We start from the raw sequence: 27,418 nt of genomic DNA, 5'->3' as shown, positions 1-27,418 counted from the left end.
ACATAAAAAGCAAGTGAAAACAGCTGTAGGGATAATTAGCTTGATTCTCCATTACATGCCATGAGGGCCAATAACTAAAAAATGGAGTTTTGTTTGGGTTAGAGCTGCAGCCCCAACCAGGAGGAAGTTGTAAAAGTCAGGCAGAGAAAAGAAAGAGAGAGAGGGGGAAAAAAGGAGAAATTGAAGGAACGAGTGAGCTCTTGAAGCAATTGTTGCAGAGGAGATATTCCTTCTCTGACTGGGACGGCTTGATGTGGACCATATTTTTCAGGGTTTTAAAGGCTTCAGTTTCAGAGTGATGGGACGGGCATGTGCACACAGATCTGGATTGTGTTTTAATATCACTTTAGAGCTCAATTCACAGGAATGTCTGACCTCACGTCAGTGATGATCTGACCAATGTTTGAATTCACATTTGCTATAAATATTCATCACGTATTATATTCAGCACTTTTCTACCACCGAGTCATTGTCCTAAACGTCTGCATACGACAAAACTGGCTCTCATGTTAAATACATCGTTCTCTCTAAAACATGATAAATTTCTGTCATCATGCATTTGAATTTTAAAGATAAATGTTTTAAGTCTTCAACAGAACAAATTCGACTCAGTCTTTGCCTCCCCTCCCTCTGTATTGCACCCCCAGCATGACTCCTCACATCATCAAGCCACTTGCTGCACGTCTCTCCTCTTAGTGAAGTGAGTTAAAGAGGGGGAGCTCCAGCTTTGTACCGGTAATTGAATTCAGTGTGTTTCTCTTTTCTTTTCTTTTTTTTTCTGTGGGAGTGAAAGAACACCGACCACAGAGTAATTCCAAGGGAGAGAGCAACACTCTTAACATTGGTGGTCCCAAAACTCTGCATGAAGTCTTTTTACCCACAGTTTAGATTGAGGATTGAAGCAGGGTTTCAGCCTCGCTCGTTTAGAGACGCCCACAATTGATATTCAGTCCTCAGTAAATATCAACCAGTTCAGTGAGAAACATGGAAGACAACATAAAAGGAAGCTTAAATGTACCAACACTCGAGTTTATCACTGAATGTCATGCAGTGTTGGGAAATACAGTTAACAAACTTAACATTTATTGGTCACAAATGCACCATCCATTAAAAACAGATTTATCAACCACTATAAATTCCTATATTCTGCTGAGGATATTTGCAAATTTTCATAAGTCAATCATTTTTCATTGTCCTGACTCGGGCTCCTCTAGTATTAATATGAGAAAGTGGTCACCCTGTCTGATCCCACCATCAAGCACACTGAGAGCGGAGGAGTGAGGAGGTGGATGAGGGTTACACAGGGAGTAGAAGATAGGAATGGCTGATTGGAGTTCAAGACAGACAGGGTAATGATATTTTACCATATGTAGCTCGCCCACGGCGCATATTTACTTCCCCCTCTCTTGGAAACCCACTTCTCGTGAAGTGGCTCAATATGATAATGGATGGGACGCATCTGATCTGTCTGAGTGAGCGTCAAGTGGTGATGTGTTAGTTTTTATCAGAAGCCGTGAAGTTTCAGGTCAGGGTTTGGGCATTACGCTGCAATTCATCACATTCCTTCGCTTCTAGTACACATCCCAGCAGCCTGCTGCACATCAGCACTTTCTCCTACTCCTTCAGGTTTTCAACACTGGCTGACAAATGTCCTCTGCTGTGCTTGGCTGCCCGAGGCATTAGATACAGGTGCTTGGCCTTAGATGAAGCTACTGAGTGCCACATTCACTGAGTTTAAAAAGAATAGTGAGGTTTGTAACTATTGACAGCTTTGTGCAGAAGAGGCCTGACGCACCTCGTCACTGAATCAGCTGCGTCTCTTAAGTTGCTTTGCATTTATCCATTTCTGAAGTAATTGTGATCAAAAACCCAAAATGCATCTCTCGCACTCAAGCACGTAAAGTTTTAACACTCTGTCACAACACGCCGACATGTAAAATAATCACAGGTCAATAAGCGTACACACATTCCCCACCACATCGCGACACACTTCCTCATTAGCAACGCGAACGCGGGCGTCACAAACGTGAGTTTGTGTTGTGAATGCGCCTGTTGTGTGGAGGTAGTGAGGTGCTGACAGAGAAGAAAGAGGAGCAGTCTTCAAACACATCCACAGGCAGCTCTTGCTCTCCATTATGCCCTGCCGGGGGCCATATTTGTTGATTCTTGGGCCCCAAAATCATTAATTTAAGTGAAGTCAATGACGAAGAAACCCGAGAATGGGGCTCACACACACACATACACACAAAGGCATGCATGTCACACTTACACACATGCAGAGTTACATGTAGACACTCAGAAATCCACACATGCCCTGTGTTGCATAACAAATGATGGCACTTTAATTGCTGTGCTTGTTTATTTACTCCTGAAAGTAATGGATGGTCCTTCTTTGTATCACAGCCAATCAGAGTGAGGCAGGAAGAATGCGAGCCAAACTGCAAATCTGGTCAGGAACTCCAAACACAAACTGAGCTAAGATGCAACATTTGAAAAATGATCGCCTTCTTGTGTTCCAGATTTTCAGAGTTTCGATGTCAACTCAAACCTTACGTTTACCTCGTGCTCAACCTACGAGGATTGGCTCAAAGTTCTCCGGCTGCGCCCTCCCCGAGTGACTGATGATAACGTCTTTAGTGATTGGTAGTTATTTTGGGGTCTGTTTGCTCAGCCAATGAGGCGCCCCCAGCATACTAGACATACATCATTGTTTCACAGCCCCGAGGAAAGAAGTGAGTTGTTGCTGACTGCTGTGCGGCCTGAATAACAGACACATTCCAATACGAGCTTTTTTTTTTTTTCTCCCCCTTTTTATTAATGAGCACTTGATGTTTGGGTTGCTGCCAGCTGCATTTAGAGAATTCTTAAGGAGCTCTGGATGTTTGCCAGACAGTTACAGGAAGAAAATGGTCAAGCTATAGCTTAGAAAAAAAAAAACCTAACGTCGACACTGAACCTGAGCATTCAGGTCGTCTGTCCGAAAACCATGTTATGATGTCAGGCTTTTGGAGAAAATGAAAAACAGCAGAACATCGTCAATGTGTGTGTGACTTTTGTGTGTTTATGTGTTTGAACTCTTGTGCTGACTCTTTTTTCCAATGCTTCTTTTGATAGCTGCTCGCGGAACCAGGTGTCAGAGGAATGAATCCGGCAGGGGACCAACAGGATGCAGACCTTCTTCCCTAAACTCCTGAGAACCGGACACAGAAACAGCAGCTCAGACTCCTGCACCCTGTCATTTCTGAGCATGGTCAGAAACCTCCGTTTAATTAATGGCTGCCTCCATCACTCTCTGGCCATTTGAGAACCTGGACCATTGTGAGTAAATATCTTCCTCCAGGATATCAGCACTGCCTTTACCTTCTCTAGTTGTTTTCAATAGACTGGAATTTGGATTCCTCTGCAAGTGCTGCGGTGCTACGGTGTCCTGGCTTCAAATGAGCTGACAGTCACTCCTCTCCCGTCGACTGTGAGAGTGAGCCAGTGAAATTGGCGTAAACATATGCCAGTTATAGACTGCTTCACAGTGGCTTGCATGTGTTTACTTCTACGGCTAAATATCAGACTTTTATAAACATGACAACATGGAAATCGAAACCCACAATCCGCAGAGACCTTCGAGATGTACCGTGCCAAAGGAGACATCCCAGTCTGCTGGGACACGTGACCCAACTGGAACTGAATCATTTCTGATCCAACGCTCTTGAGTAAACCACTGTTGGTACTCTTTTCTCTCTCTTGCATTTCCTGCAACAAGAAATTGTGAACTATGGGCTTGAAGAAGTCCTACAAAAAAGTCATCTTCCATTTTCTGAAAAAAAAAAAAAAAAAAAAATCAGGATTTTAATATATACATGGAAGCAAAGACAGCCGTCCAGTGTGTTTCAGTGTTTCTCCCTGTGTTCTTTTGGCTGCCTGCTGTGCATTTGTTTTACGAACCATCATCATCTTCTGTTTGTTTTTCTACAGGTGAAACATTTTGAGTGCCACTCTTTTTTTTTTTATCATCACTGCTGTGTGTGACTTACGCTGATGACTCTTTTTTTCACTGTCTGTTTAATAACCCTGTGACTCTGAGTGGTTGATCTGTATATAATGAAGTGACTTGCGTTTTAAAGCACGGTCGTTTCACTGTACCTGAGGTTGACTTGAGGTTATGATAATGTGTGTGTACAGTGTTGTGCTTTAATTTGAAAGTGTTTCCATTGGCCGTTAACCTAATATGCACAGTTTTTGTACAGTGTGTGTGTGTGTGTGTGTGTGTGTGTGTGTGTGTGTGTGAGTGCGAGTGCGTGCGTGGTTTTGTGCCGCTCTCTTGGTTGTGATGACTGTGAAAGTTTGGGGGGGGTAACACTATTCACCCTTGACTCGTTCCACGGTGTTTTGCAGTGGTCAGCTTGTTTCTCTCGTTTGAATAAAAGTTGCTTTCACAAGAGCTGCACCATGTGCTTTATCAGAAAAAAGGCAACGTGAACACTGACATCGCCTGTGTTATTGGTAAATTTGAATGCAAGAAAGTCTATTTTCAGAAGATTAAAGTTTCACCACTACTAATGGCAGCTACAACAATAGACTCTTGCACTGCCCGAGAAAGAATTCTTCCCAGTTTTCATGGTCTACCAATTCTCTCCCTCTCTCTCCCTCATAAACTCAGCCAGATGTTGCCCGGTTTTCTTCCTAGGGGAACGTGGGGGTATGGAGGTGGGGGGCAGGGAGGGAGGGGAGGGGCAGAGAGCCGTGGTGGTGCTGGTGCTGCTGGTGGTGGGGAGGGGTCAGAAATGCGGCTGAGCATGTTTTAAGTGTTCTTTGACACAGTCACAGCCTCCCCAGCATCCACCATGGTAACACTAGCTGGGAACAGAGCTCCGACTCCTGCGCAGGCTCTCCCCGCCGCAGGTATTCACAGACACTCTGAGACTTTTAGTCCCGATGAAATCCCACTGAAGTCTGAAGCTTTGTGAAAAAGCTGACATTTTCTGGCAAGAATCATGGGACCCATGAAAGCCTTGTGGGTAACCTTAGGAACATGTGGTTTAGCTGATCATTTTCTGTGACCCTCCTTTCCATCAGACACATTGTAGGGCGCTTTTTTTTTTGTTTTCATGTACAGTTTGGGTGCATTTGTATACACGCTGAAATATAGTTTACATGTTCCTGTGTGCCTACCTAAAGTGGAAAAGAAAATCCGACCGAGCACCTGAAATATGTCAGCCGGCTGTAAAAAGTCACAAGGCTGACCACGCCGGAAGCCAAATGACCCATTATCGACACGATCAAGGAAGGCAGCAGACCTGTAAAACTAATGGCACTTGATTAAATCTACAGCAAGATCAGCATAATAATCTCCCCCTCTATCACCTCAAGCAAGTCTTTATTTTGGCTCGTCGCCAGATATTCAGGTGACTGCCTCTTTCCATTAATTTTAGCATTGTTTCACTTCTTTTCCTGACTGTTATTCTATCTCTACTCCTGCAGTCCAGATGAAATTCTGTCTGGTGCAATTGGAAGTAACACAGCTTTCACCCCTTGAACGCTCTCCCAAGTCTGCAGACTGAGAAATCCACAGTGACATACGAACTATTAAACACTTTGCCCTCTGACACTCCACATCGAGCTCACCGAAAACTATCGAGCGGATTCCTGCTGCATGTTTTGAGATAATGTACCATAAAATAATAATTACAGCAATGAGCGGCGCTCGCAGGCCTTCAGGTGATGAGAGCAGCCTGTATAAGCACACGATATGGATTCTTCGGAGTGGTAACTGGATCTTCTGCAAGTGAAAATCCTAACTCCGCTCTGGTATGGATAGGGTAATAGCCCCGGGTACTTTATAAGTTTATTTTAGGTAATAGAGACGCTTGTTTTGTTACAGCCTGTTCCGCCCTGCTCTCTCTCTCTCTCTCTCTCTCTCTCTCTCTCTCTCTCTCTCTCTCTCTCTCTCTCTCTCTCTCCGTCATTTCACCTACGTCGGAATTCCTCGGTTGTTCAAAGTTGGAGAGTGGAGGAGAAGAAAAAAAAGGATTTGGAGGCGAGGTGAGGAGCGCATGCGCCGTGCGGAGCTCTTTGCGCAGCGCATCCATTCCGCTGTGCGGCGGTTTGAGAGAGAGAGGGAGAGAGGGAGAGAGAGAGAGAGAGAGAGGAGGCGACTGGAGCAGGTGAGAGGAGCAGAAAAGGAGAGGAGGAGGGATAGCTTTCTGCACTTCATCTCGGACAGACGCACGCACGGTGGCGGGACCGACGCACCCGGAGCCATCAGAGAAGCCGCTGTGATCTGCTCCTGCCGCCGGCACCGCGCGCGCTCTGCTCGGAGAGCAAAGTTTTCTGGAGCGCACCGTGTCTGGACCCGCTTGATTGTGCATTATTTTATTTTATTTTTTTTCCTTTTTCAATTTACCATTTTTATGAAGCAAGACACTTACTTTTTCTGCGGACTTTAAAAGCAAGCTGAGGAATTTTCGAAAACTTTTTTTTTTTGTTTTGTTTAATTTTTGTTTTGTTTTTGTTTTTTTGCACAGAATGGAAGGTAAATTGACAAGTCGTCTGTGGCGAGGATCACCGTGTGGATCTTTGTGCAGGTAAAACGCGCTATGACCTGAGCGTGCCAGCGGCTGGATTTAATACACAGAGCAACAATTCACACCTCTTACATTTGGTAGTTTTAGTTGTAGTCTGGAAGAGTTTTTTTTTTTCTCTCTGGGAGAGACAGTTTTTTAAAAGTCGACTGCTTTCATTCAGAAGGGAATCCAGAAAGCACGTCCCCCGTTTCCGCCAGTCGGGCTGCCGTAGATGGTTCAATTTGTCAATCGTTACCGCATAGAGTCTTTGAAGGAAATGACTGTTTCCTCACACTGTCTGTAGACGTTTTTAGCATCTCGCTGCTTCCCACCAGACATTTAAGCTGTTTGAGCGCACGGAGCGCTTTCACTACTCTTTTTTTTTTTTTTTTTTTTTTTTTTTTTTCTTGGAGGGGCGTCCGTGTTCACCCAAGACAAGAACTGTGTGCATTTAGTGTTACACCAACAACTAAGCACTTTCCAAGAGATCCGGATAAATCGACGAGACTTGCCGTCGGTGCATCCTTCGGGGAAAAGGAAGTCTTAAATCCACCTGGCCTGCACGAGGATTATTGGGTTGATATCGTCTGCAGAAAGTTGGATTACGGCTCCTGACGGACTGACATCCCCGGTGAGTAGTCTGTGGGTCTCCGTGCCATGTGGAAAACTGTATGTTTCAGCTGCATGCTGCTGGACTGATGCCTCCTCTTGGAAGTGGACAAAAAGCTCCTGACAGAGATGAAGTGTGAAACACGTTGATCTCTCCTCCTCACTGCAGAGACGTGTCAGAGTCGTGCTGTGCACGGAGTCCAACAGAAATGCAGCAACAGGTTATATTATGGGAATACACTTAAAACATCTTTTTTACGTGATTAGAAATCTGCCTTTATATGCCATTGTTGTCTGGTCCTCAGGCAGTGTTCTTTGTATCGCCTCTTCTCATCAAACCCTTGTACCTGGCTCCCTCTCCTGGCTTTTTGTAAACATCAGGACAGGCAATAAAAGACGTTCATTCTTTAGAGCCATGAATCAGACTCGTACCAATAAAACACGGCATTATCACATTCAGCAAAATGTGAAATGAAAGTTTTTTTTTCCCCTTAATTTTTTCCATAACATATCTATATACCCACACACTTACTGAAAGTATAACTTGACGCTGGTCATAAATTTATGTGCAATAAAGTCCATTCATTAAATACAAAATCTTACTTTACTGTGTTGCAGCACTTCTCCACTATTACTTTTAAATTTATCTTTGAAATGTTGGAAAAATCTCCACCATTTTCAATGAGTCAGTATAGTTTCAGATTTCCTGAACAAAAATGACCATGAATCAGAAAATATGAGCGTCGAAGTCGTACCACAAGTTGGGTGATTTCCATTTATTCCATTTATTCTCCTGTTTACATAAAACAATACTTTTGTTTAGGGCTTTGAAACATTGATTATCTCTAAAGTTCGATTGACCAGATCTCCCATAGATGCTCTGATGTGATTTTTGTGCCGTTTAATCAAGATGTTTCAGTTTTTTTGTTTTTTTTTTGGTCTGAGATGTGTTCATTTCGATGCCACTTTCTCTTACAGAAACCATCAGGGCAGTCATTAGTCATCCCAGGAATACTTTGCTCGGGTCAAATCGTTTCCAGGGGTCTCAGCGCGCAGGATTTACGCAGCGTGTGCAGAGGATGCCAAACGTCTAAAATGATCATCTACGCACATATGTTGATGTTAGACGACGTTTCCTACCGACAGCAAATCGAAACCTTGAGGAACAAAATATGTAAATATTATTTGCGTCACTTCTAGAGGGAATTTCCTCTGAATGATGTGCGTTTTTCGCGTCGGCTCTCGAAAAGTCTAAATGAAATAACCAGGAAACCTGCTCATTGGAGTGTTAACACAAAACGGTTTAAATCTCATGGAGCTCGCTGCATTGGTGTTCTCCAAAGTTCAAAGATTGGCAGGGACCGCCTAATAATTAGTAGTTGAACTTGATCTTTTTATTTTTATTTTTTAATCCGCTTCACTGGGATCATAAAAACAAACGGTAATGCTCGGTTTGAAATCGGTGTCAAACCACCGCTCTCTGTGGATCACTGCTTTTATTTTAGGTGGAAGAACAGCAAAGAGCTTGAGCCTCACCAATTATTACCGATGTGGCACGCAAAAAAAAAAAAAAAAAAAAAATGAAAGCACATGCTCGTGCGTGCGTGCGTGCGGTGCATGGGTGCGGGCGGGCGCGCGCGCCGGGTGAGTGATGGTGAATTTGGCCTCGTCTTTAATGAGTTTTAGGCAGGCCCAGGTCTGCGCGGCTCGAGCCTGGAAAATAACACAGCGTGACAAATTAGAGCCGCGCGCGGTCCCAAAATTCACACGAGTGGAAGGAGGCTGGCACGGCGGCCCGGCTCGGAGAATTTCGGGGTAATTATTTGAACTCGTTTTCTGCCTAAATGGCGGCCAAACTGCATCACCAAAGACCTCTGTGGATAATTGACTTTTTCCGCCTTAAAGAAATGTGGTTTTCGATTCGCGAAAAGCTGCACGGTACAATACTCTCACCCCTTTCGCGGACGTGGCTGCTAAATGATGAGGATAGGAATTAAGTATATATATTTAGAAACTGGCAGTGGCACATAAAACTTCAAAAAAAAAAAATACAAAATAGTTTTTTTTTTCACAAGGGAAATGCTGCAAATTGATCAAATTACGCCTAATTAAAATGTATAAACCGTGTATCTACAATCAGGAAAATATAAATGAAACTTTTTTCTCCTCCAGAAAAGGGGAAATTTTTACAAAAGTCTTAAAAAAAATAGCCAAGAGGATTTATGATTTATCATTTTTGCATCAAAGTGCCAAAATAAATAGTTCAAATTGGTTTTGAATAAAAACCACTCACATTATTGAAGAGACCCCCCCCCCCCCCCCCTCTGCTGTGGAGCATCTATTTCTGAGAGGGAAGTGAAATGTCAGGAATGCATCTATCTGGGGCTTCATGGCCATTGTGTCTTCTCTGACTGCACGTCTATCAGCCTCGTATGATTCACACTCAGACCTGGTGCCAAATCGCTGCTTTGTGAGCCCTGATGGCCTCGGGGCTCTCATCACACGCACAGCTCCGGCTGTTTTGCGTGTGCAGATATGCAGGACTGCAGCTGAAAGAATATTTTGTTCACATATTTTGGATTAACAGATTTGTCTCTGTCTCTTCTGTGTCATCTAATAAAATATAATGTGCCAGAATCGAGCAGACAGACATGCATATTGTTCTCTGTTCCCCCCCCCCCCTCTTCAGATCGGTGGCAGCATGAACCTGGGACTGGGTTGTGTGTGTCGGCCAACTTGCTGGCCCTTTGGCAGCCTGCTGGACTCCAGACACTGTGTCTTTGCCCTCACCCTGCTCACGCTGCTCATGCAGGTTGTGGTGGAGGCCAACTCCTGGTGGTATGCATTAATTTTCTCCTCCATATATACAGCATTTCTGTGTGTGTGTGTCTTAATTTGTTCACAGTGTGTAGGTTTACACGGTGAAAGCAGATTATCATCCTTCAGAAAGCAGCGCTGTGTGTTCTCGCTCGCACACAAAACGCATTCGCAAATTGAAAAACCCAGCCTCAAAAGACATGAAAGAAGGTATAGATTGGCAGTGATACTGCAATAAAAACATTTAATTGGTATTTATGTTTGCTCTTTACTTAGTTTCGGAGTCAGTTTGAGGCTGGTGTGTGTGTGTGTGTGTGTTTGCTTAGTAAGCCTTCTCAGTACCACATATAGAGTAATACAACATGCTGACTGAAGCACATTAGCTTTTCTGGATGGAGTTTTTTTTTTTTTCTCCCCCCTATTTTCTTTCTTCACATATTGCCAAACCAAAATTATGAATATTATAGAAAACATAGAATGCTGTGGTTCATGAGTGGGCATCAAGATATGTGCAAACATGAAGTGTGTGCGAGTCCGTGTGTGTGTGTGTGAGTGTGTGTGTCCTGCTGCTGTTTGGAAAAAAAAAAGTTCTATATTTGTGCCTGTTGCACTGAAACAAAGACGACCTCTGAGAGGGTTTCACCACCTCTGTTTACCAGTCACCTTTAGAAGCTCTGCTTGAAGTAGAATCACTTCTTCACATGCAGCAGCCCTTCAAAAGTTACGTGTAATTAAAGATTCTTTTTTTACTAGCATGAAAGATTTCAACTTCCTGTTTCCCGTGTTTATTTACCCCAAATAAAAGCACATGGGATCCTCGGATGACGATTTGTATATATAGAATACACATTTTAACTTCTTCTAGAGGTTTCAAGATATATTTGTAAATCTCGCTTTCTGGGCAAATAGATTAAGGTTCACATCATGGGTGAGAAAGTGTGTGTGTGTGTGTGTGTTGGACCTACTGGTTTATTTTGTGTCACTCTCAAGATGCATGTGTATGTTGATTTATTTGTTGTTTCTTGTGTGTGCGTGTGTTGTCTGTGTATTCAGTGTGTCCGCTCGCTGCAGACTCTCCTCAGCCGATCAGGTTACACTGGGGGCTAATTGTCTCTCTCTGGGGGCTCCGGGATGGGCTGCTCTAATTGTCCTGTGGCCTGGAACCAGATGCTCAGACTAGTGCCTCTCTCGTTCTGTTTCAGCGCGCTCTTCCTGTACATTTACGTCTCCTTTTCTTTCTCTTACACATAACTGAATGGAGCAGATATTTTAAATTTCATATTGTTTATTCTTCATGCAGCAGTGAGAGCAAGTGCAGGTAAAAACTATTGAACTACAATGAAACATTAAAAACATGAAGCCTGAGAACTGAGCTCTCTGTATTCGTACATTTGTGGATAGATGTTCATGACGGCGGCTGATTTCTCCTTGTCTGCTCAGTAAAAAGTGAGATACCACTGAGCAACAGGTTTCGTTCTCTGTCTTCCAGTCTGATCGACTGTGAGGTTCAAGTTCTGATGTGTCGCCCTTATATTACCTCCAGTCTGCACCTTGAAGTGTTGTGGTGGCATTATTTATTCCCAGCTACAGGCTTGATATTGAAATAGTGATTTCCAACCAGTGGACAGAATTCAATAAACTGTATACATCTCCTGGGAAGATTTTGTGCAACCAGATAACTGTATTTTATATTGTGAGGTAAAAAAATCTCTGTATATCACAGTTTTTCTTCTCTTCCTATCTTAAAAAGTGAAACTCCATGTCTTCTCCTTCCTTTACACTCATGTGAAAACACTGTATTATCTGCCCGTCTCCAGGTCCCTGGCCATGAATCCCTTGCTGATCCCTGAGGCCTACATCATCGGTGCCCAGCCGCTGTGCAGCCAGCTGGTGGGGCTGTCGCAGGGCCAGAAGAAGCTGTGCCAGCTCTACCAGGACCACATGCAGTACATCGGGGAAGGGGCCAAGACGGGCATCAGAGAGTGCCAGTATCAGTTCAGACACCGGCGCTGGAACTGCAGCACAGTGGACAACTCCTCAGTGTTTGGACGGGTCATGCAAATAGGTGAGAGGACACAAAAATGAAATCAGTGAATTGAGATAATGTACCGATGTGTATCGTCCAACCTCATCACATGCACATGAAGTAATTGATGGATTGTTTTCCCTTCTTTATTCTGCAACTTGCTGACCCTTTTTCGTGTTTGTCAGAAGTCCGTGTGTGAGTGAAATGTATGAGGCTGCTGATTTTCAGCAGCTGTGTGGAGGGAATAGCTGGTGGGTGAGGTTGCTGGATAAATCACATGTGGCTTTAGCCTGCTGAACCAGCTCCCGACACGAAGCAAGAGGGAGGCAGAGAATCCGCTTCTCCCCTGATGAATGGGAGACAATCACACACACACACACACACACACACACACACACACACACACACACACACACACACACACACACACACACACACACACACACACACACACACAATACAGGCTGTAGCTGCCCTGTATTTACAAGTAATGGGAGTGCAGTGAGTGTATGCTCCAATATATCACCTTGTCAGAGATTACTGTGTGTTTGCATGTGTGCAGACACATGTGTGGACGAACAGTATACTTGAGGCTCTTATAGAAAGTTTAAGGTTGCTGTAGTCATTCCCTAAATGTGAATCCCATTCTTGGATCATGTCATTTAATATAGTTTGTTTTCCTTGTCTTTGGCTGGTTGCCTTCACCTCAGAGGGAAATGTGAAGACCGTTTTTTTTATTCGCTGATGTACAGTTTTGATTGACTCACCATTAGATTGTAGATCTCTTTGAGTTGTCACATTTTGGGAATACTTATTTTGTGTTTGGATATTTCTTTCTTTGATCACTTTTTTAAAGTATAAAATACAGTCTGTTCATTAGTCAGGGCGGTGATATATTCATCCCTGAGATTTATTCCCTCTGCCCGTAGAATTTAATTGAATAAATGTTGGATGGAATAACGTTTGTGGTGCTCGCAGCTTTAAAAGTAATGGTTAATAGGTTCAACAGCGATTTGTCTTTTCAGAAATAATTTTCCTGTTACTCTGGATAATCCGCACAGTCAACATTTCTCCTTGTCCAACCGTCTCTTTCATTAAATCGGATGAAAACTGCTGACTTAGCTGATCCTGGAGGACAGGGCATTGTTTTTGAGACCAGAAGTCGTTCGGGGATGATGGGGTGAAAAATAGTTTTAATCTTAAAGATGACTCTCTGTATAGAAACCGGTACTTTTTGAGTATTCAGACTGGTGGCTTCATCCAGTCTTTGGTCTCGCCGAGTCTCTCGGTCCGAGTCTGATCAGTCTTCATAGAAAGCTCGCCAGTGGCTGTTGTCTCCTCGCTCTCCTCCCTCCCTGACACTGATCCCATCACAGTCCGTCCAAGACCAGCTTAACCTGTCCTCCCTTTTACGGTCGTCCACATGAAGTCCCGTCTCACTCTCTGTCTGCCGGCTCTCCGTCCCGCTGGTGATTTAAAGTGGCGCTCCGGGGGGTGCCGGGTCTGAGACGCTCTCTCTCCCCTGCCTGGCTGGGCGAGCTCCAGGATGGGGTGCATTAGAAGGGAGGCGGCCACATGGGAGACGACAGTTTGTCTGTCTGCAGGTCCACTATTAGGCCAATATCCTCCGGCTGGATTAAAAGTTACACTAAACTAATAATAAATCTCCCGGTCCCTCTGATTATTGCTGCCCTTGCCAGAGTTTCAGCACCTGGACATCTTTCAGACTTTCCAGCAGTCTCTTTTTTTCTTCCTCAGCATTGTGATATTGTGCGTGCCTCTCCTTTTATCCGCATTTGCTTCCTTGTCTTTATTTCTTCAGTCTTTTTTTTTTCTTGACTCATCTGTCCGCTCACCTCTCCGTCCATCTGTTTCTGTCATCACAGCACTCTCTCTGCAGCTTTGGCCAAGCTATATTAACTCTGCGTTTCTGTTATGCGGTTGTCTTTGTCTTCCATATCAACACTCGAGCCTGTAGTTTATGCGTTTGTTCTTTAATCACTTATCTCCTCTTCTTGCTTTTCTTCTCTCGCCTCTGGATTTCAGAGAGTGACGGCTCTAAACTGTGCATGCACATTTTTCAAGGCTGCAGAGCTTATTGTTATAGAGGAAATGTTGAGGGCGAAAAACAGTGGTGCTTGATGCCAAGTGGCTCCAGAAACGCTCTGTTATGACAGATAAAGTGAGAGAGCTGCTGCCACTTTCAATTTACGTGAAGTCGGGGCCTCTTGTTAAGGAGGGACTTGGTCACTGGAGGGCGCTGTCTTCTTTCTGGCTGAAACCCAACAACAGCAAACCAGATTACACTGTTCAACATGTTGGTGATGAAGAGACTGCAGCAGTTGGCTAAAGTGCTCTATAATCTTAAGTGCATGGTGAATGCTGTCATATGACATTTCATCTCGTAACACTACACACTCCTGAGGTGAAATGACAGTGCGTCAGATTCAATGTGAAGTAAATATCCAAGCATGTCCTGCAAAGAAACATGCAGACGTTACTGTTTCCCGCTGTATTGAAGCTGACGTGACTCCGCTGTGCGTCTCCAGGCAGCCGGGAAACGGCGTTCACGTACGCCATCAGCGCAGCGGGGGTGGTGAACGCGGTGAGCCGCGCCTGCAGGGAGGGGGAGCTCTCCAGCTGCGGGTGCAGCCGCGCCGCGCGGCCCAAAGACCTGCCGCGGGACTGGCTGTGGGGCGGCTGCGGAGACAACCTCAACTACGGCTACAGGTTCTCCAAGGAGTTTGTGGACGCCCGCGAGAGGGAGAAGAGCTATCCCAAGGGCTCGTACGAGAGCGCACGGCTGCTGATGAACCTCCACAACAACGAGGCGGGAAGGAGGGTGAGACACCTGTCTGAAATTCACAGAAAATGAAAACTTGAGGAGTAATCGGTGCAGAATCTGAAAGGATACCAAGTATCGGTTGGTACAGAGGAGGCCTGGAAGCGAGCCGGTCCAGGTCGATCCGATCTGCACTGATCATCTGTGTAACAGCTCCATCTGCTCTCCTCTCCCGAGGCTTTGATCTGCTGAGAGATGGAGTCGCTGGAGACAGATCTGGGGCTTCTTTTCCTTTCCAAACATCTTGAAACCACCTCAGAGAAAACCGTAGTGCCAGATATCTGTTGCCAGGCTGCTCTCTTTCAAGTACGACAAATGACCAGACAATGCTGTATTCCACGCACCAGCGGAGCCCCGGACAGCATCACTCTGTCCTCTATCCTGCAAAGTGACACTTTCATGAAATCATTAAACACATTTTAATAATATTTATATAGACAAGCTGAGATATGGATCATCTGAACATCTTGTTTGCATCACGAATAATCATTTCATCCAATCCACGTATTTAGTTTCTCTCCCTCTCTCCAATTCTCCCGCAGACGGTGTCTGACCTTGCCCACGTGTCCTGCAAGTGCCACGGCGTGTCGGGCTCCTGCAGCCTGAAGACCTGCTGGCTGCAGCTGGCCGACTTCCGGAAGGTGGGCGACGCGCTGAAGGAGAAGTACGACAGCGCCGCCGCCATGAAGCTCAACTCGCGCGGGAAGCTGGTGCAGATGCACAGCAGGTACAACGCCCCCACCAACCACGACCTGGTGTACATCGAGAACAGCCCGGACTACTGCATGAAGAACCAGAGCACGGGCTCCCTGGGCACGGTGGGGCGCCTCTGCAACAAGACCTCGGAGGGGATGGATGGGTGCGAGCTGATGTGCTGCGGCCGAGGCTACGACCAGTACAAGGCCCAGATCGTGGAGCGCTGCCACTGCAAGTTCCACTGGTGCTGCTACGTCAAGTGCAAGCGCTGCACCAAAATCGTAGACCAATTTGTCTGCAAATGAAGAGGAGCGTTTTGCCTGCAGACGATGGGCGTGCATCTGTGTGTGTTCGTGGGAAGAGGAAAAACAGAGTCTGAACACAGAATGGAAGAAAGAAACTATATAAATTATATTTATAGAGTTAAACAATTATGCCATTGCAAAAAGACTGACTTTTTTTTTTCCAAAAAAAAAAAATCTTATGTTTTCAGAAACTGAGAGTATTGTTAAATATTTATTTTGAGATTGCTATGTTTTATTTGGGCCCAGTCATCACCAGCCAGTTTCAAACCCTTCAAGTGCCTAAAACTGGCCAGTCTTCCCTGACCCCACCCTGCTCACCTTTTTTTTTTTTTTTTTTAACTTTTAAACCTTTTTATTCAAGTAGACCGTTTTTCTTGTCAGATGGGTCACCCCGATTGGGGGAAAAATTGGACTGTGTTTCCCCATTTCCTCCTGAGTATGGTTTGATATTTGTGGCACGGCTGACTAAGAAGCTCCAGTGTGTTGAGAAAAGTGTGTGTGCTGCAGTGCAGGGATGTTATTTCCACGGGCCCGGTCCCAAACCAGTCTTCACATCCTCACCGAAGCGTACTTGTCTCTTCTCGCCACATAATCGATGAGTAACACTGTTGGTTCGTGCGATTCTTTGTCAAACAATGGGTACAAGAAGAGGGCTGTTTGGGGGGATTGGTCCCTTTTTTTTTTTGTTTTTTTTTAAAGCCTTCGAGTTCCCCAGGTGCTGCAACAAGCCCTCCACCATTATGCACTTTGATACAGAGGCTTTAACCTGTCTGTATGTGTCTGTTCAGCTGTTATCAATATATCAATATTTTAGCCTCCATTTTTTTTTCCATATTAAATCAGATTATCCATTTAACAATATTTTACAATACTTAACATGGTTTGAATATATATGGGCAATGTTGTGGTTACAGTGGTGAATTATTCCGCGCTCTGTGTATATAGTATGTCTATCCAACCAATCAATAAACTGTATTTATTTTCTTTAACCAGATCCTATTTTTTAAGCTTAAAACAGGAAATAAAAAAAAAAAAACAATCTCCGTGATACATCGATACAATTCCCGTAGTTTAGAAATGTTTCTACCAATGCGGCTCTTCACTGTTTTTGTAAAAGGGAAATGCACCTTATTGTTTTGAAACGTGTTCTTTCTTCTCACTCATCTTTAAATGATACACACACACACACACACACACACGTTGTATCACAGATGTTGAGATTGTAATGTCGCCACAGAGTTCCAGTACCACTCCAGTTAACTACTCACTATCCCTGTGATGATTCTGAATAGACAAACTATTCCCACCAATCCAACTGTGTATATTTATAAGCTTCTCTATGAATTTGAGGTTTGTTAAACTTGACGTGTAATAGCTGATATTTTGTTACTTTTTACAAATTGGCTCAATGCTCTACTTTGTTTCAATAAATATCAAATGTAAAACCAGCAGAGGCGTATCTCCTCACAGTATTTATTCAAGTCGTGTCTCTGAGTTAGAGATGATATTTTTTTTCTTTTGTATTTAAATTTGTGTTTAGTACCGATTCGACCACTTCTGTCGAAAAAGTAAAATGTAACTTTTCAGTCTTGTTTGCGCTTCAAAGGTTTTCCACCACATTCCTTCATCGAGCGCAGATGTCGGGACAAACAATCGAAGCCACATCGGATGACGGCTCTTTCAGGCCTGTGGCGCACAGAGATGAGAAGATTTTGCTTGAGCGCTCTGGAAGATGGCCCGCAGATTAGGTGTCTCTCCGGGGGACGGTTGAGGTTGTATTATAAGTGCTACTCAACGATCCATCGACAGCGGATCACTTAATGGTATGATTAATCATATTGTGTCAGGGGCAGGAGAAGAAGGGGATTTTTCAGCGTGGGGGGAAGTCGGGATGTCTGGATGTCGACTGGGCCTTGTCAAAGACTGCTGGTGTTCAAGAGGAGACACAGAAAACATTGGGTAATGAGAAATGTGGGATTACATGAGGGCTCTGGAGAGGAACAGAGAGAAAATGCTTCATGGAAAGAAGAGCTGAAGGACTGCCATTACAGTGTAAACGCTCCCGACTTCGAGAAATATTTACATTTGTAAAATGATACTGACTAAAGGAGCACATCCCATGTGTAGTGTTGGAAATAACACATTATGAAGTAACACATTACTGCACAGCGACTGCTGCAGGCTTTTGATCCCTGGGCTGGCTGTTAGCTTTCGATTACTGGAAGAGAAGCGGCTCATTATTTCTGAACCAACTCAGACTGGAGCACGAGCTTTTATCTACAGTAGTTGTTAGATAAACGTTGACTTTCTAAGAGCTTTGTGCTTCTGCCTGAAAGTTGCTTTATTTCACGTCTTTTGATGTTTCTTTTCAGTTCTTTTTTTTTTTTTTCCCCCAAGAACTGGTCACATGCCACGTTTTACTTGGCTTCTAAAAGACTATCCGTAGCTGGAGATACTGAGGTTTTTCTAAAGACCATCCTAAAAGATCTCGGAGCACTGCAGCTGATTCAAACATTTTTTGGGACAAAACAAAACATATATGTACAGGGAGAACCACAACACTGCCAAGCATCCAACGACCAACTCAAACAGAGCCGAAAACATTTTCACAAACAGGTCAGTTTTAGCAGAGTTTCTGATGGATTTTAAGGTGCTGTCGTCAGTTTGAGTTATGAAAATATCCAACTCTGGATTCCTAAGGTCAGTTCCCACATCAGATGTGGGAAGTTTCTTCACAGCAGCAGGACTCTCCGAGTCGGAGCATGAACATGAGTCCAGGTGTGCAGGAGGCCCAAGCAGCGTGCGGAGGGAAACGTGACACCTGCAGGTGCACAGGTACGACTTCCCTGACAGGCTCGCACAGGAGGAGGCGCGGATTCCTCCCCGCGTTCAAACAAAATGTTTAGACATCTGATTTTGGCAGGCTCTCCTGTGCTTACCCCCTTTTCTGCTGGGTTTGACAGTTAATGCGGGCGCCTGGCTAAATATTTATACATCTGTTCAGCAGAGAACAACAGTCCCTTCTAGAGCTGTGGTTACGGTGCGATAAGGTGCGATTTGGGTTTTTGCACACACAATTAAACCTCCTTTGAACGAGCACTTTAGAGTTTCACATCACACACGCCGGTGAAGCAAACCTTGGCAACGTGTCGCTCCGCTCTTTAAGCTCCGACAAAATAAACACAGACAAAGAGGTTAAAGAACATTTTTGAACACAAGGAGAATATCGTAAACAACGTTTGTTATGTAAGAATGTTGAAATATGCATTGAGCATTCATCGTGTGCTAAACATGTGGTTGCAGCTGTGCGTGTGTGTTTTTTCGGCGTTCATGCGAAAGTGATAATTGTGATGATGGAAGGGAACCGGCTGGATAAAACCTGAGGTTCTCCCAGCTTATCGAGCGGTTTTGCTCTATTCTTCTCCCACCGTATTAAAATTCCTCCGAGGTTCTTCAGCACGATTACGTGACAAGTCGTGTTTTTCTAAGAAAGCTGCTGGTTGATCTAAAGCAACCTCGCTCGGCTGCAGCCAAAATCTGCTGACCGCAAATTTGTAGATTCATAAATAGCCAATTTTGTGTGCCATTTCTGGAGAGAAAAGAGCTAAGCTAATGGACTTCTAGAGCCGTATCGTACCAGGATATACAAACGGATGTGAAACCTTCATACCACATTTTACCATCTGTGGAACAAAACCTCAGCCTGAACTTTGAACGCCGGCGTGGACGACATAGAAGTGGTTTTATCCCATTTATATTGTTACATCCAATCAAACCATGATTGCAGACAACACCTCGCCCCAATCACTCCGATTGTGCTAAAAGCCTTAAAAAAAAAAAAACTTGCTGCGGCTGCAATCATCTGGCACGGACTCGTGTGTCCGGGGCAGAGTGGAGCATTTCCCGGCGCTTGCCGTGAAACAACAACCAGGGGAAAATAAGAGCCCTCTGCAGAGCGGTGTTTGGAGCTATTTGAGATTGCGGTTGTGTATTTTCGAGCGAGAGGGCAGGGTGCCGCACTGTGACGCTGCTAACAGTCTGGACTGGATCAGAGAGACGAGTCAGTTCTTCAGAGTTGCCCCAGCAAACCGCTCGTGCCACAGGTCGTCTCAATGGGGCCGAACTCCGGCTGGAAATAGAAAAGGTTATACACAGAGGTCACCGTTTCTCAGCGTGCGCGACTGAGGTTTGTGTGTATGCATGGAAGTTAAAGAGAAACAGGGAAAGAGGATTGACTTCCAGTTTAGTCATCAGTTTAATTTGCTTTTGAGACGGTGGGATTATCAGAGTGGGGTTCTTCCTCCTCCAGCTGCTCCCTTCAGGGGTCGCCACAGCCAATCATCCGCCTCCGTCTCCCCCCTCTTACCTGCCTCCTCTACGGTTTCGCTTCTCCTCCTGCCTGGCAGCTGCCTCCCCGGCATCTTGATGTCCTAACCAGACTATTACAGCCCGTGGGAATAAACACAGCTGCAAAACAGAATGATAGAAAACATCCAAGGAGATAATTGTAATTAAAAACGTAAACATCTCAGAGAACCTGCTGGCAGAGTCCGAGTCGTCCGCCGCTCCGCGCTCAGCTGTCTTTATTACTCACAGATGTGGAAACATATTCACCTTCATGTGACTGTAATGGATTACAATATATTATTCCATCTTAAATGTCACGCTGAACGACTCTTTTACCACAGGAAGTTTTTCTTTGTCGGAGCGCTTCAATCGATTTTACAGAAGTTTCATAAGAAAGTTAAACATTCACTGTGGACGGTTCTCCTCGGACATTCGATCTGCTGTTCTCAAACAGAATGTCTTCATCGGGTTTTTCTCTGTATGGCTGCTCGACACACACACACACACACACACACACACACACACACACACACACACACACACACACACACACACACACACACACACACACACACACACACACACACATACACACACACACACACACACACACACATCTCTGCTCTGGAGGCACTGCAGGTTACACACATCCTCGCTGCCATCACGCTTCTTCTGTACCGTGGCCGAAGCGCATGTTTGTATTTTACACGGCAAGAACACAACCAACATGCTTGTGACGATGGCGATGCCATGGTGTGAGTGTGTGTGTGTGTGTGTGTGTGTGTGTGTGTGTGTGTGTGTGTGTGTGTGTAGCGCTGCCCCACAGGGAGTTAAGTCCCAGGTCAGAGCCAGTAGCTGAGTGATTCTGTCAGCCTGCTAAGCTTTGGTGGATTACACTGAAGTGGGCCCCTGAGGTTACTTTGACATCGGTGTAACTCTGCCCAGTTATGGTTCCACTGTAACACGTCAATTACCGAGCTTCCTCCTCCGTCTTCATCCTGACTGCGCGGCGCGAACTCCGTGTCCACTTCCACTCCGACTCTGTACGCCAGCTAATAGGAGATGAATGAAGGGACTCAAAACATTTGTGTTTTACAGCTCAGCAAACCTCTGACAGGCAGTTGAAAGAGATAAAAAAATGGATTTGGATATAAACATGTGAGACCCTTAGATGTAAATATGACCAAATTCTGATATTCATGACAAAATGAGTTTGTTGTCACATTGTAGGATGTTTCCAGAGCAGAATATATCAGGCTATTGCTGCATTTTACCTATTGTAAGAAAGTTGGAGTTGAATCCTTTCACAAAGTTCCCATGTAATGGGACGACCTTTAATCACCAACCGCAGGACTGAAAGATAACCTGATTCACCAACACTTTCCCCAAACCGGACTTCATGTGAGGTCAGACCGTCCGATCAGATGGCAGAAAAACCCTTGACCACACCTACTTCTTATTCCGCATGCATTTATTTTATTAATTCCTGTTTACGCAGTCCGCAGTTGTCACGATCGCGAGTATTATACAAGATGAAATCCAAGAACTTCTGGACAGGTCTGCTATTTATTTTGTAATTTCATTTTATTGTTCTCTTTTCCAGTTCTCAAGTTTTCCCTTCCTGTAAAGGTGGGACATCACAAAGTTTTACTGGAGTTGTTTAGTTTAGTCCTCACCAGGAAAGTAACTATAAACATGCAACTAGTAATTGTAACTTTAGTAGCTGTGCTCATGGAGTGGCATGCAAAACATAATAACAGAAACACAGTGAGTGTTGAGTTTCAGTGTTTTAGAAATGAAGTCATTTATGGTTGAAAAAGCTAATATTTACAAAGCATACCAGTGCTTCAGGTTTTATAGAAACTGAGTGAACAGATCAGTCGCTCACAAGAATTTCTGAAATACTTTATGCCAGAATATCCTGAGAGATCACAGCACTAATAAATACTTTGTTTTGCCGTTGAAATGGAATTGATTATGTATGACAAGCTAATGAACATGTCATGGGTTATCAGTGTTACAAAGCGCTGCGTTTATAAATGACAGATGTTCCCTCTACACAAAAAATCTGATACTCGGTGGAAATAATAATAAAAAAGTGCCAACAATTAAATCCAGCAATTAAATCCAGGATGAGGTTGAGTCCCTGTCCCAAAAATGATCAAATCGTTCTGAGAAAGCGGACAAGCTCGCCATTGTTCTGCGCTGAAGACACACATAGGGAGTGTTCAGGCCCAGTCATGCTATTGTGAAACAGAGAGAAGCGTGTCACTGCCAGGTCATTTATGAGGGAGTAGTGCTGAAAAAAAAAAGAAAAAAATCCCTCACACCGGTCACACAGGATGGATTTGAACTGCTAACCAGAGAAAAATCAACACACACACACACACACACACTCATCATAACTTTTACCATCGCGGGAAAAATGTACTTGACCACAGGAGGACATATTTTCCAGCCGCTTTGGCCATCTCCTTCCTGATGACTGACACCTGGGCTAGTTAGCGCCCTCATTAAAAAGCACTTAATGAAACAAGGTGTTTAAATAGGGGCTTCACACTGAGGTCTTTGTGGTTAATGAATCAACACAGCACAGACGGAAAAATGGAATAGCTGGATATGCAGGTAGAGTCCTGCTAGATCCAATAAACCTCACACCTTTTTAAAGGTGAATATCCTTGTATGAGGCCCTATGTCTGCTCGAGGAGCGTTTACATTTCCTATTGGCTTTGACTCTTCTTAGAGGTGGGGCTTGGAAAGACCACCTAATTCCCACATATTGTATGCAGTGTTTATTTGTCTAATTTGGAAAGGACCAAAGCTTTTCTAACGCTGCTGCTACTTTTTAGCAGTAATCACCAAACTAATAAACACTGGTAGGAAATCTTTGCATTTTTTTGTGAATGATGATAGTTTGTTTAGTGGATTGTTTTCTGAGGAGCCGTGTTCATGGGAATTGAGTTGAAAGCGGCCGTTCCAGTCACCGTGCGGCCTCGCTGACCCCAGAGAAAGACGGATGCTCGTCCTCATCATCACTAATTGATTGTGTCTATTAGGCTGACGGAGGGCCCACTGAGAAACATTCCTCCTGACATGAAGCAGAAAGAGAGAGAGGGAGGGAGAAAAACAAAAGGAAAAGATATGGAAAAGTGAGATAGAGGGGGACAGAAAACAAAACAAAGCGAAAAAGCAGCAAGAGATATGAGGTGATGCTGCAGTCCAGTGTTTTGGTAAAATCATTTCCTCTAACTTTATCAAGGTCAGGCGACGGTTAGCCAAACTTTAGCTCCGATTAGATCAGAATACCGCAAAATTTTCCCCCTTTTTAATTCATATCGCATCGACTGTCAATCAGCACATGTATATTTATCAGTGTGTGTTGTTTTTAGTCAAGTAAAGTATTTAGCATCGAGTATTGCATAAGGTACTGGATGGGGTGGGGTGGGGGGGTTTGGGGGGTTTGGGGGGGGGTGTATGTTGGCACTCTAGTTTGAGACGCGACGTTACTCAACAGTCGACTGCCTTTGCTCATTTTCCTCCAAGCACGATCGGTCTTTCAACCTTCCAGTGCCATAACGCTATATTTCAGTCCTCACCACACAGAAAATCTGACAAATTACGTCTCGGCATGTCGAGCAAAAAAAAAAAAAAAGTCTATTTATTGCTTTGTTAATTAGGCTGAGTTGTATAAAGCCTCCAAATCAAACAATTAGACCCACTTAATCATATTAGAATAGAAAATATTTCAAGCGTTAATTTAATTTATAGGGAGCATATGCAATGGAAACTTGAGTGAAAAAAAAAAAGTCAAGTCTGGCGGAACGGACCGGTGTGTGTGTGTGTGTGTGTGTGTGTGTGTGTGTGTGTGTGTGTGTGTGTGTGTGTGTGTGTGTGTGTGTACGTACGCGTCTGAATGCTTGTGGTAGCTCGCTGACCCGCTCGGCGCGCTGCGTAACTCCCGCGCTGAGGGGCCACCCTTCGTCAGCCGCCGGGTTATCCAGCTCACATCAAAGCTGATGGAAGGCTGGCCGGCCGCCCAGCGCCATGACAGCCTGGCGGGGAGCCCAGAACTTGAGCCCCTGGCTTTAGGCCTGCAGGCCTGGGGCTGGAGGTTGACAGGGCCCGGCTATGAAGGCCTGATGAATGGCTTCTGGCACCAGACGCTCGCCGCTGTGTGTATGCGCGCGCGCAAAAACTCGGGCTTTTAGGAGAAAGGTTGTGTTTGGCCGCAATGCCAGGCCGAATGAGACGACCAGCTTTGGGTCTTCACCTAGAAGTTGGGTTCTCCGCGGTCTCACTGATGCGCAGACAAACGCAGAAACGGCCCCTCGACGGCGCAGATTGTTATATATGAAGCTCTCTCGAGCCTTCATCAGAGATGGAAAACATTATTCATTACTGACACAGAGAATAATAATGTGCCTCTGGATACTCCGAGCTCATATACTCTGACTCCAAGTCATATAGACTGACTTTGGTTCAAAGCTTGGTTATCTCATTTATGTAAACCTCCGTATTCGCTTGGAATTGGTTTTCTTTTTCCCCTCCGGCTACAAAGCCAAAATGAAAGTTAATTTCACAGCAAACACGATGAAATGGCAACAGGAGATGACGTCAAAACCACAGTTCAGTTTGTGAATGTGACTGTACGTCATCCAGTCACATTTCTCAGGACATACATGGACTTTCTGCAGCGCTGAGCTGTCATTGATTTGGCAGGTGTGCATTTCGAATTCTTTCAATGTCACAATAACAGCTGCTCAATTTTAGGGTTGCCACAGTAAATCGTCATCTGTATGATTCTGATTTGTTTTCTTTTCTTTCACGGTGAAAACAGGAGAAGACAAACGCACAGTTAGACTTGATTCAAAAGTAAAAATCACTTGTGCACAATGTAATAAAGAAACAACAAAACAATGTAAAACATCTGGCAGTGTCTCCACACAGCCCTCACTTTTTACTCTAAGTACTTCACAGTTTCTTTCTCACTCCTCACAACCTTTGTGCTCTCCTGAACATTCTGAACTTTCCTGTTTGAAGAGTCAAGATCCAGAAACAGACGTAAGAACATTCCTTGGACACAAACAGTACCGTTTGATTGTCATTCAGATGAAATAGAGTCATACAGTTGATCCAGCTGTCTATCTTGGAAGCTGATTTATCCAATCTGATCTGAGCAAGGTGCACTCTGGACAGAAAATAATATAATAATAGTATTATATCTACCACTTCTGTGGATTAGAGGAACCTAAAATAAACAAAGTGATGCAGATATTATGAGTAAACTGTATTTTCAGCCTGATGATATTCTGTCCAGGTTTTTATTTTTTTCCAGGTACAATAATAATGAAGCCGTCTGTAAAGCGCCACATACAGGTTCGCCCTCCGAAGCTGTTTCCACCACCGAGCCCAGATGAAGCCGTTCCACTCACTCCGGGGTGACCATCAGTAGACTAGTAAAACCAGTCACCCATCCAAGCAACAGTCCAGTGCAAGCCTGCAGACAGGCTGCAGACGTGTACAAATAACTCACTGTCTACAGAAGAGAGGATTTTTTTTTTCTCCCTTCTCTCAAAAGTCTGAAAAGGAGCAGAGGGGAAGTTTATTTGGGAGTGTAGAGCATTTTTGGGCCTTGTCCATTTCTGTAACGTGTGGATAGTATTTCATTGGACTTCACCTATGCGAGGATACGAAAAAAGTTACCGGTGCAGAGAGGGTTAGGTAGCTGTGGAAAAGATGACACAAGTTCTATATACAGTTTTTGTATGGATTTTTGCATTGGTGCGCTGGTACGCACAGCTTGCCTTTATTTATATTTGTGTGTGTGTGTGTGCATGTGTTTGGCCTTTACATGTGTGTTTGTGTGAAAGCGAACATTCATAAATGTGTATATTGGAGCAGGATGTTGAAGCTTTCTGTACACTGGCCTCTATAAGGCGCAGGTGTTTTCAGTCAGACCGTGGTTCCTAAGTCCTCACCCGAAGGGCTTTCAGAGACTGGCATTCCTGTTCGACCTGTCCCTCCGCTCTGCGGCTCCGTGGAGACCGTGCACGAACCCAACCTGCTGCAGACGCTGGCTCGCTGCCTTCTTTTACTGCCCGTTTACACAGATGCAGCGAAAAAAAAAAAAAACAGGAAGGCTCGACGTTCCTCCTTGAAAACGGCTGCTGCAGCGTCATCAAATGCGTTCTGCAGGCCGCGATGCTAAAGTCAGACCCTCGCAGCAGGTAATATTTCAGCCGCTGCTGTTTTAACATTAAACCGAGAAAAGGAGCAAAGGGCAGTGGAATAGGTGAGGGAGGGTACAAAAACAGGGAGGGACGTGGTTGTGTTTCTCCCAGTGGTAAAATACAGCTGTTTCCCTGAACGGAGGGAGGACGAGGAAACAAATCACTACTCTGTACACACACACATACACACATGAAGCTTCAGTCTTCAATAGTTCTTTTGAGATGAGTGTGATTGTACCAAACTGAAGCATCTATGAAGACCGAGGTGTCGGGCATGAGTGGCGATCTGGCACCATCAGATGACAAACGAGCGAGAGACAGAAGCGGAAGCTGTCCGTGGCGTCCCGGCGTAGCACGATCCCCCCCCCGCGGGAGATCACTGCAGACAACCTGATCATTTAAAACCCACAAACAGCAGCACAGATTAAAGCGATCAGCGCTGGCTTAAGCCGACCGGCAGTTATGGTAAAAGTCAAATGGCTCGCAGGATGACTGATAGTTTCAATATGACAGGGGCAATAAAATAAAGCTGCCATGTAAAAGTGCCCAGATAAGCTTTATGACTACTTAATTTCAAGACTGAACACACACCAACTGCTTCTGAGAAGTCGTGATGGACGGAAGCTGTAAATATTGATCACTTGCTTGATTTTATCGAGCTTGCAAAGAGAGAAAAACACTGGAGTTGTGTTGTCCACAGCAAGATTTAGGCGCAAGCATAAAAACGTCCGTGGAGAAACCTGTTTTAATGCTTTGGGAAACCGAGTCATCAAAGGGTTTGGAGTCGTATATCTGCTATGATGAGGATTATCTCTGCTCGGGTGTAGATCACACTCTGAGTTACTGTACTTGCACTCTGTTTACCTTGCTCGCTCAGACATCTCCTCCTGTGCCTAACAAATCAGGTTATGTAAATGCCACGACACGGTGTGAGCGCATGAACACAGAGCACATTCAGAGCTCACATTTGTTTTATTGATAGAGACCTG

The 27,418-nt window shown here is 44.6% G+C and overlaps 1 protein-coding gene across 1 annotated transcript; it reads left to right on the top strand.

Annotated features, from left to right (window-relative positions):
* Positions 1-6,159: 6,159 nt before the first annotated feature.
* Positions 6,160-17,299, top strand: wnt5a (wingless-type MMTV integration site family, member 5a). Its single transcript, XM_030118382.1, has 5 exons — positions 6,160-7,188; positions 9,856-10,004; positions 11,801-12,048; positions 14,559-14,851; positions 15,394-17,299. Exons 2-5 carry the CDS (start codon positions 9,868-9,870, stop codon positions 15,850-15,852), a joined length of 1,137 nt encoding a protein of 378 aa, XP_029974242.1. The 5' UTR covers positions 6,160-7,188; positions 9,856-9,867; the 3' UTR covers positions 15,853-17,299.
* Positions 17,300-27,418: the final 10,119 nt, after the last annotated feature.

This window comes from Salarias fasciatus, chromosome 20 (genome assembly GCF_902148845.1).
Source record: "Salarias fasciatus chromosome 20, fSalaFa1.1, whole genome shotgun sequence".
Lineage (NCBI taxonomy): Eukaryota > Metazoa > Chordata > Actinopteri > Blenniiformes > Blenniidae > Salarias > Salarias fasciatus.
The sequence above is the reverse complement of the archived record's forward strand: the minus strand, read 5'-3'. Positions and strand labels throughout refer to the sequence as shown.

What these genes read in the sequence shown, in the direction of transcription:
- wnt5a (XM_030118382.1), top strand. Translation starts at nt 9,868, where the DNA reads ATGAACCTGGGACTGGGTTGTGTGTGTCGGCCAACTTGCTGGCCCTTT. An exon ending in GTGGAGGCCAACTCCTGGTG is followed by an intron (nt 10,005 to 11,800) that starts GTATGCATTAAT and finishes GCCCGTCTCCAG; the next exon opens with GTCCCTGGCCATGAATCCCT. An exon ending in ACAACGAGGCGGGAAGGAGG is followed by an intron (nt 14,852 to 15,393) that starts GTGAGACACCTG and finishes ATTCTCCCGCAG; the next exon opens with ACGGTGTCTGACCTTGCCCA.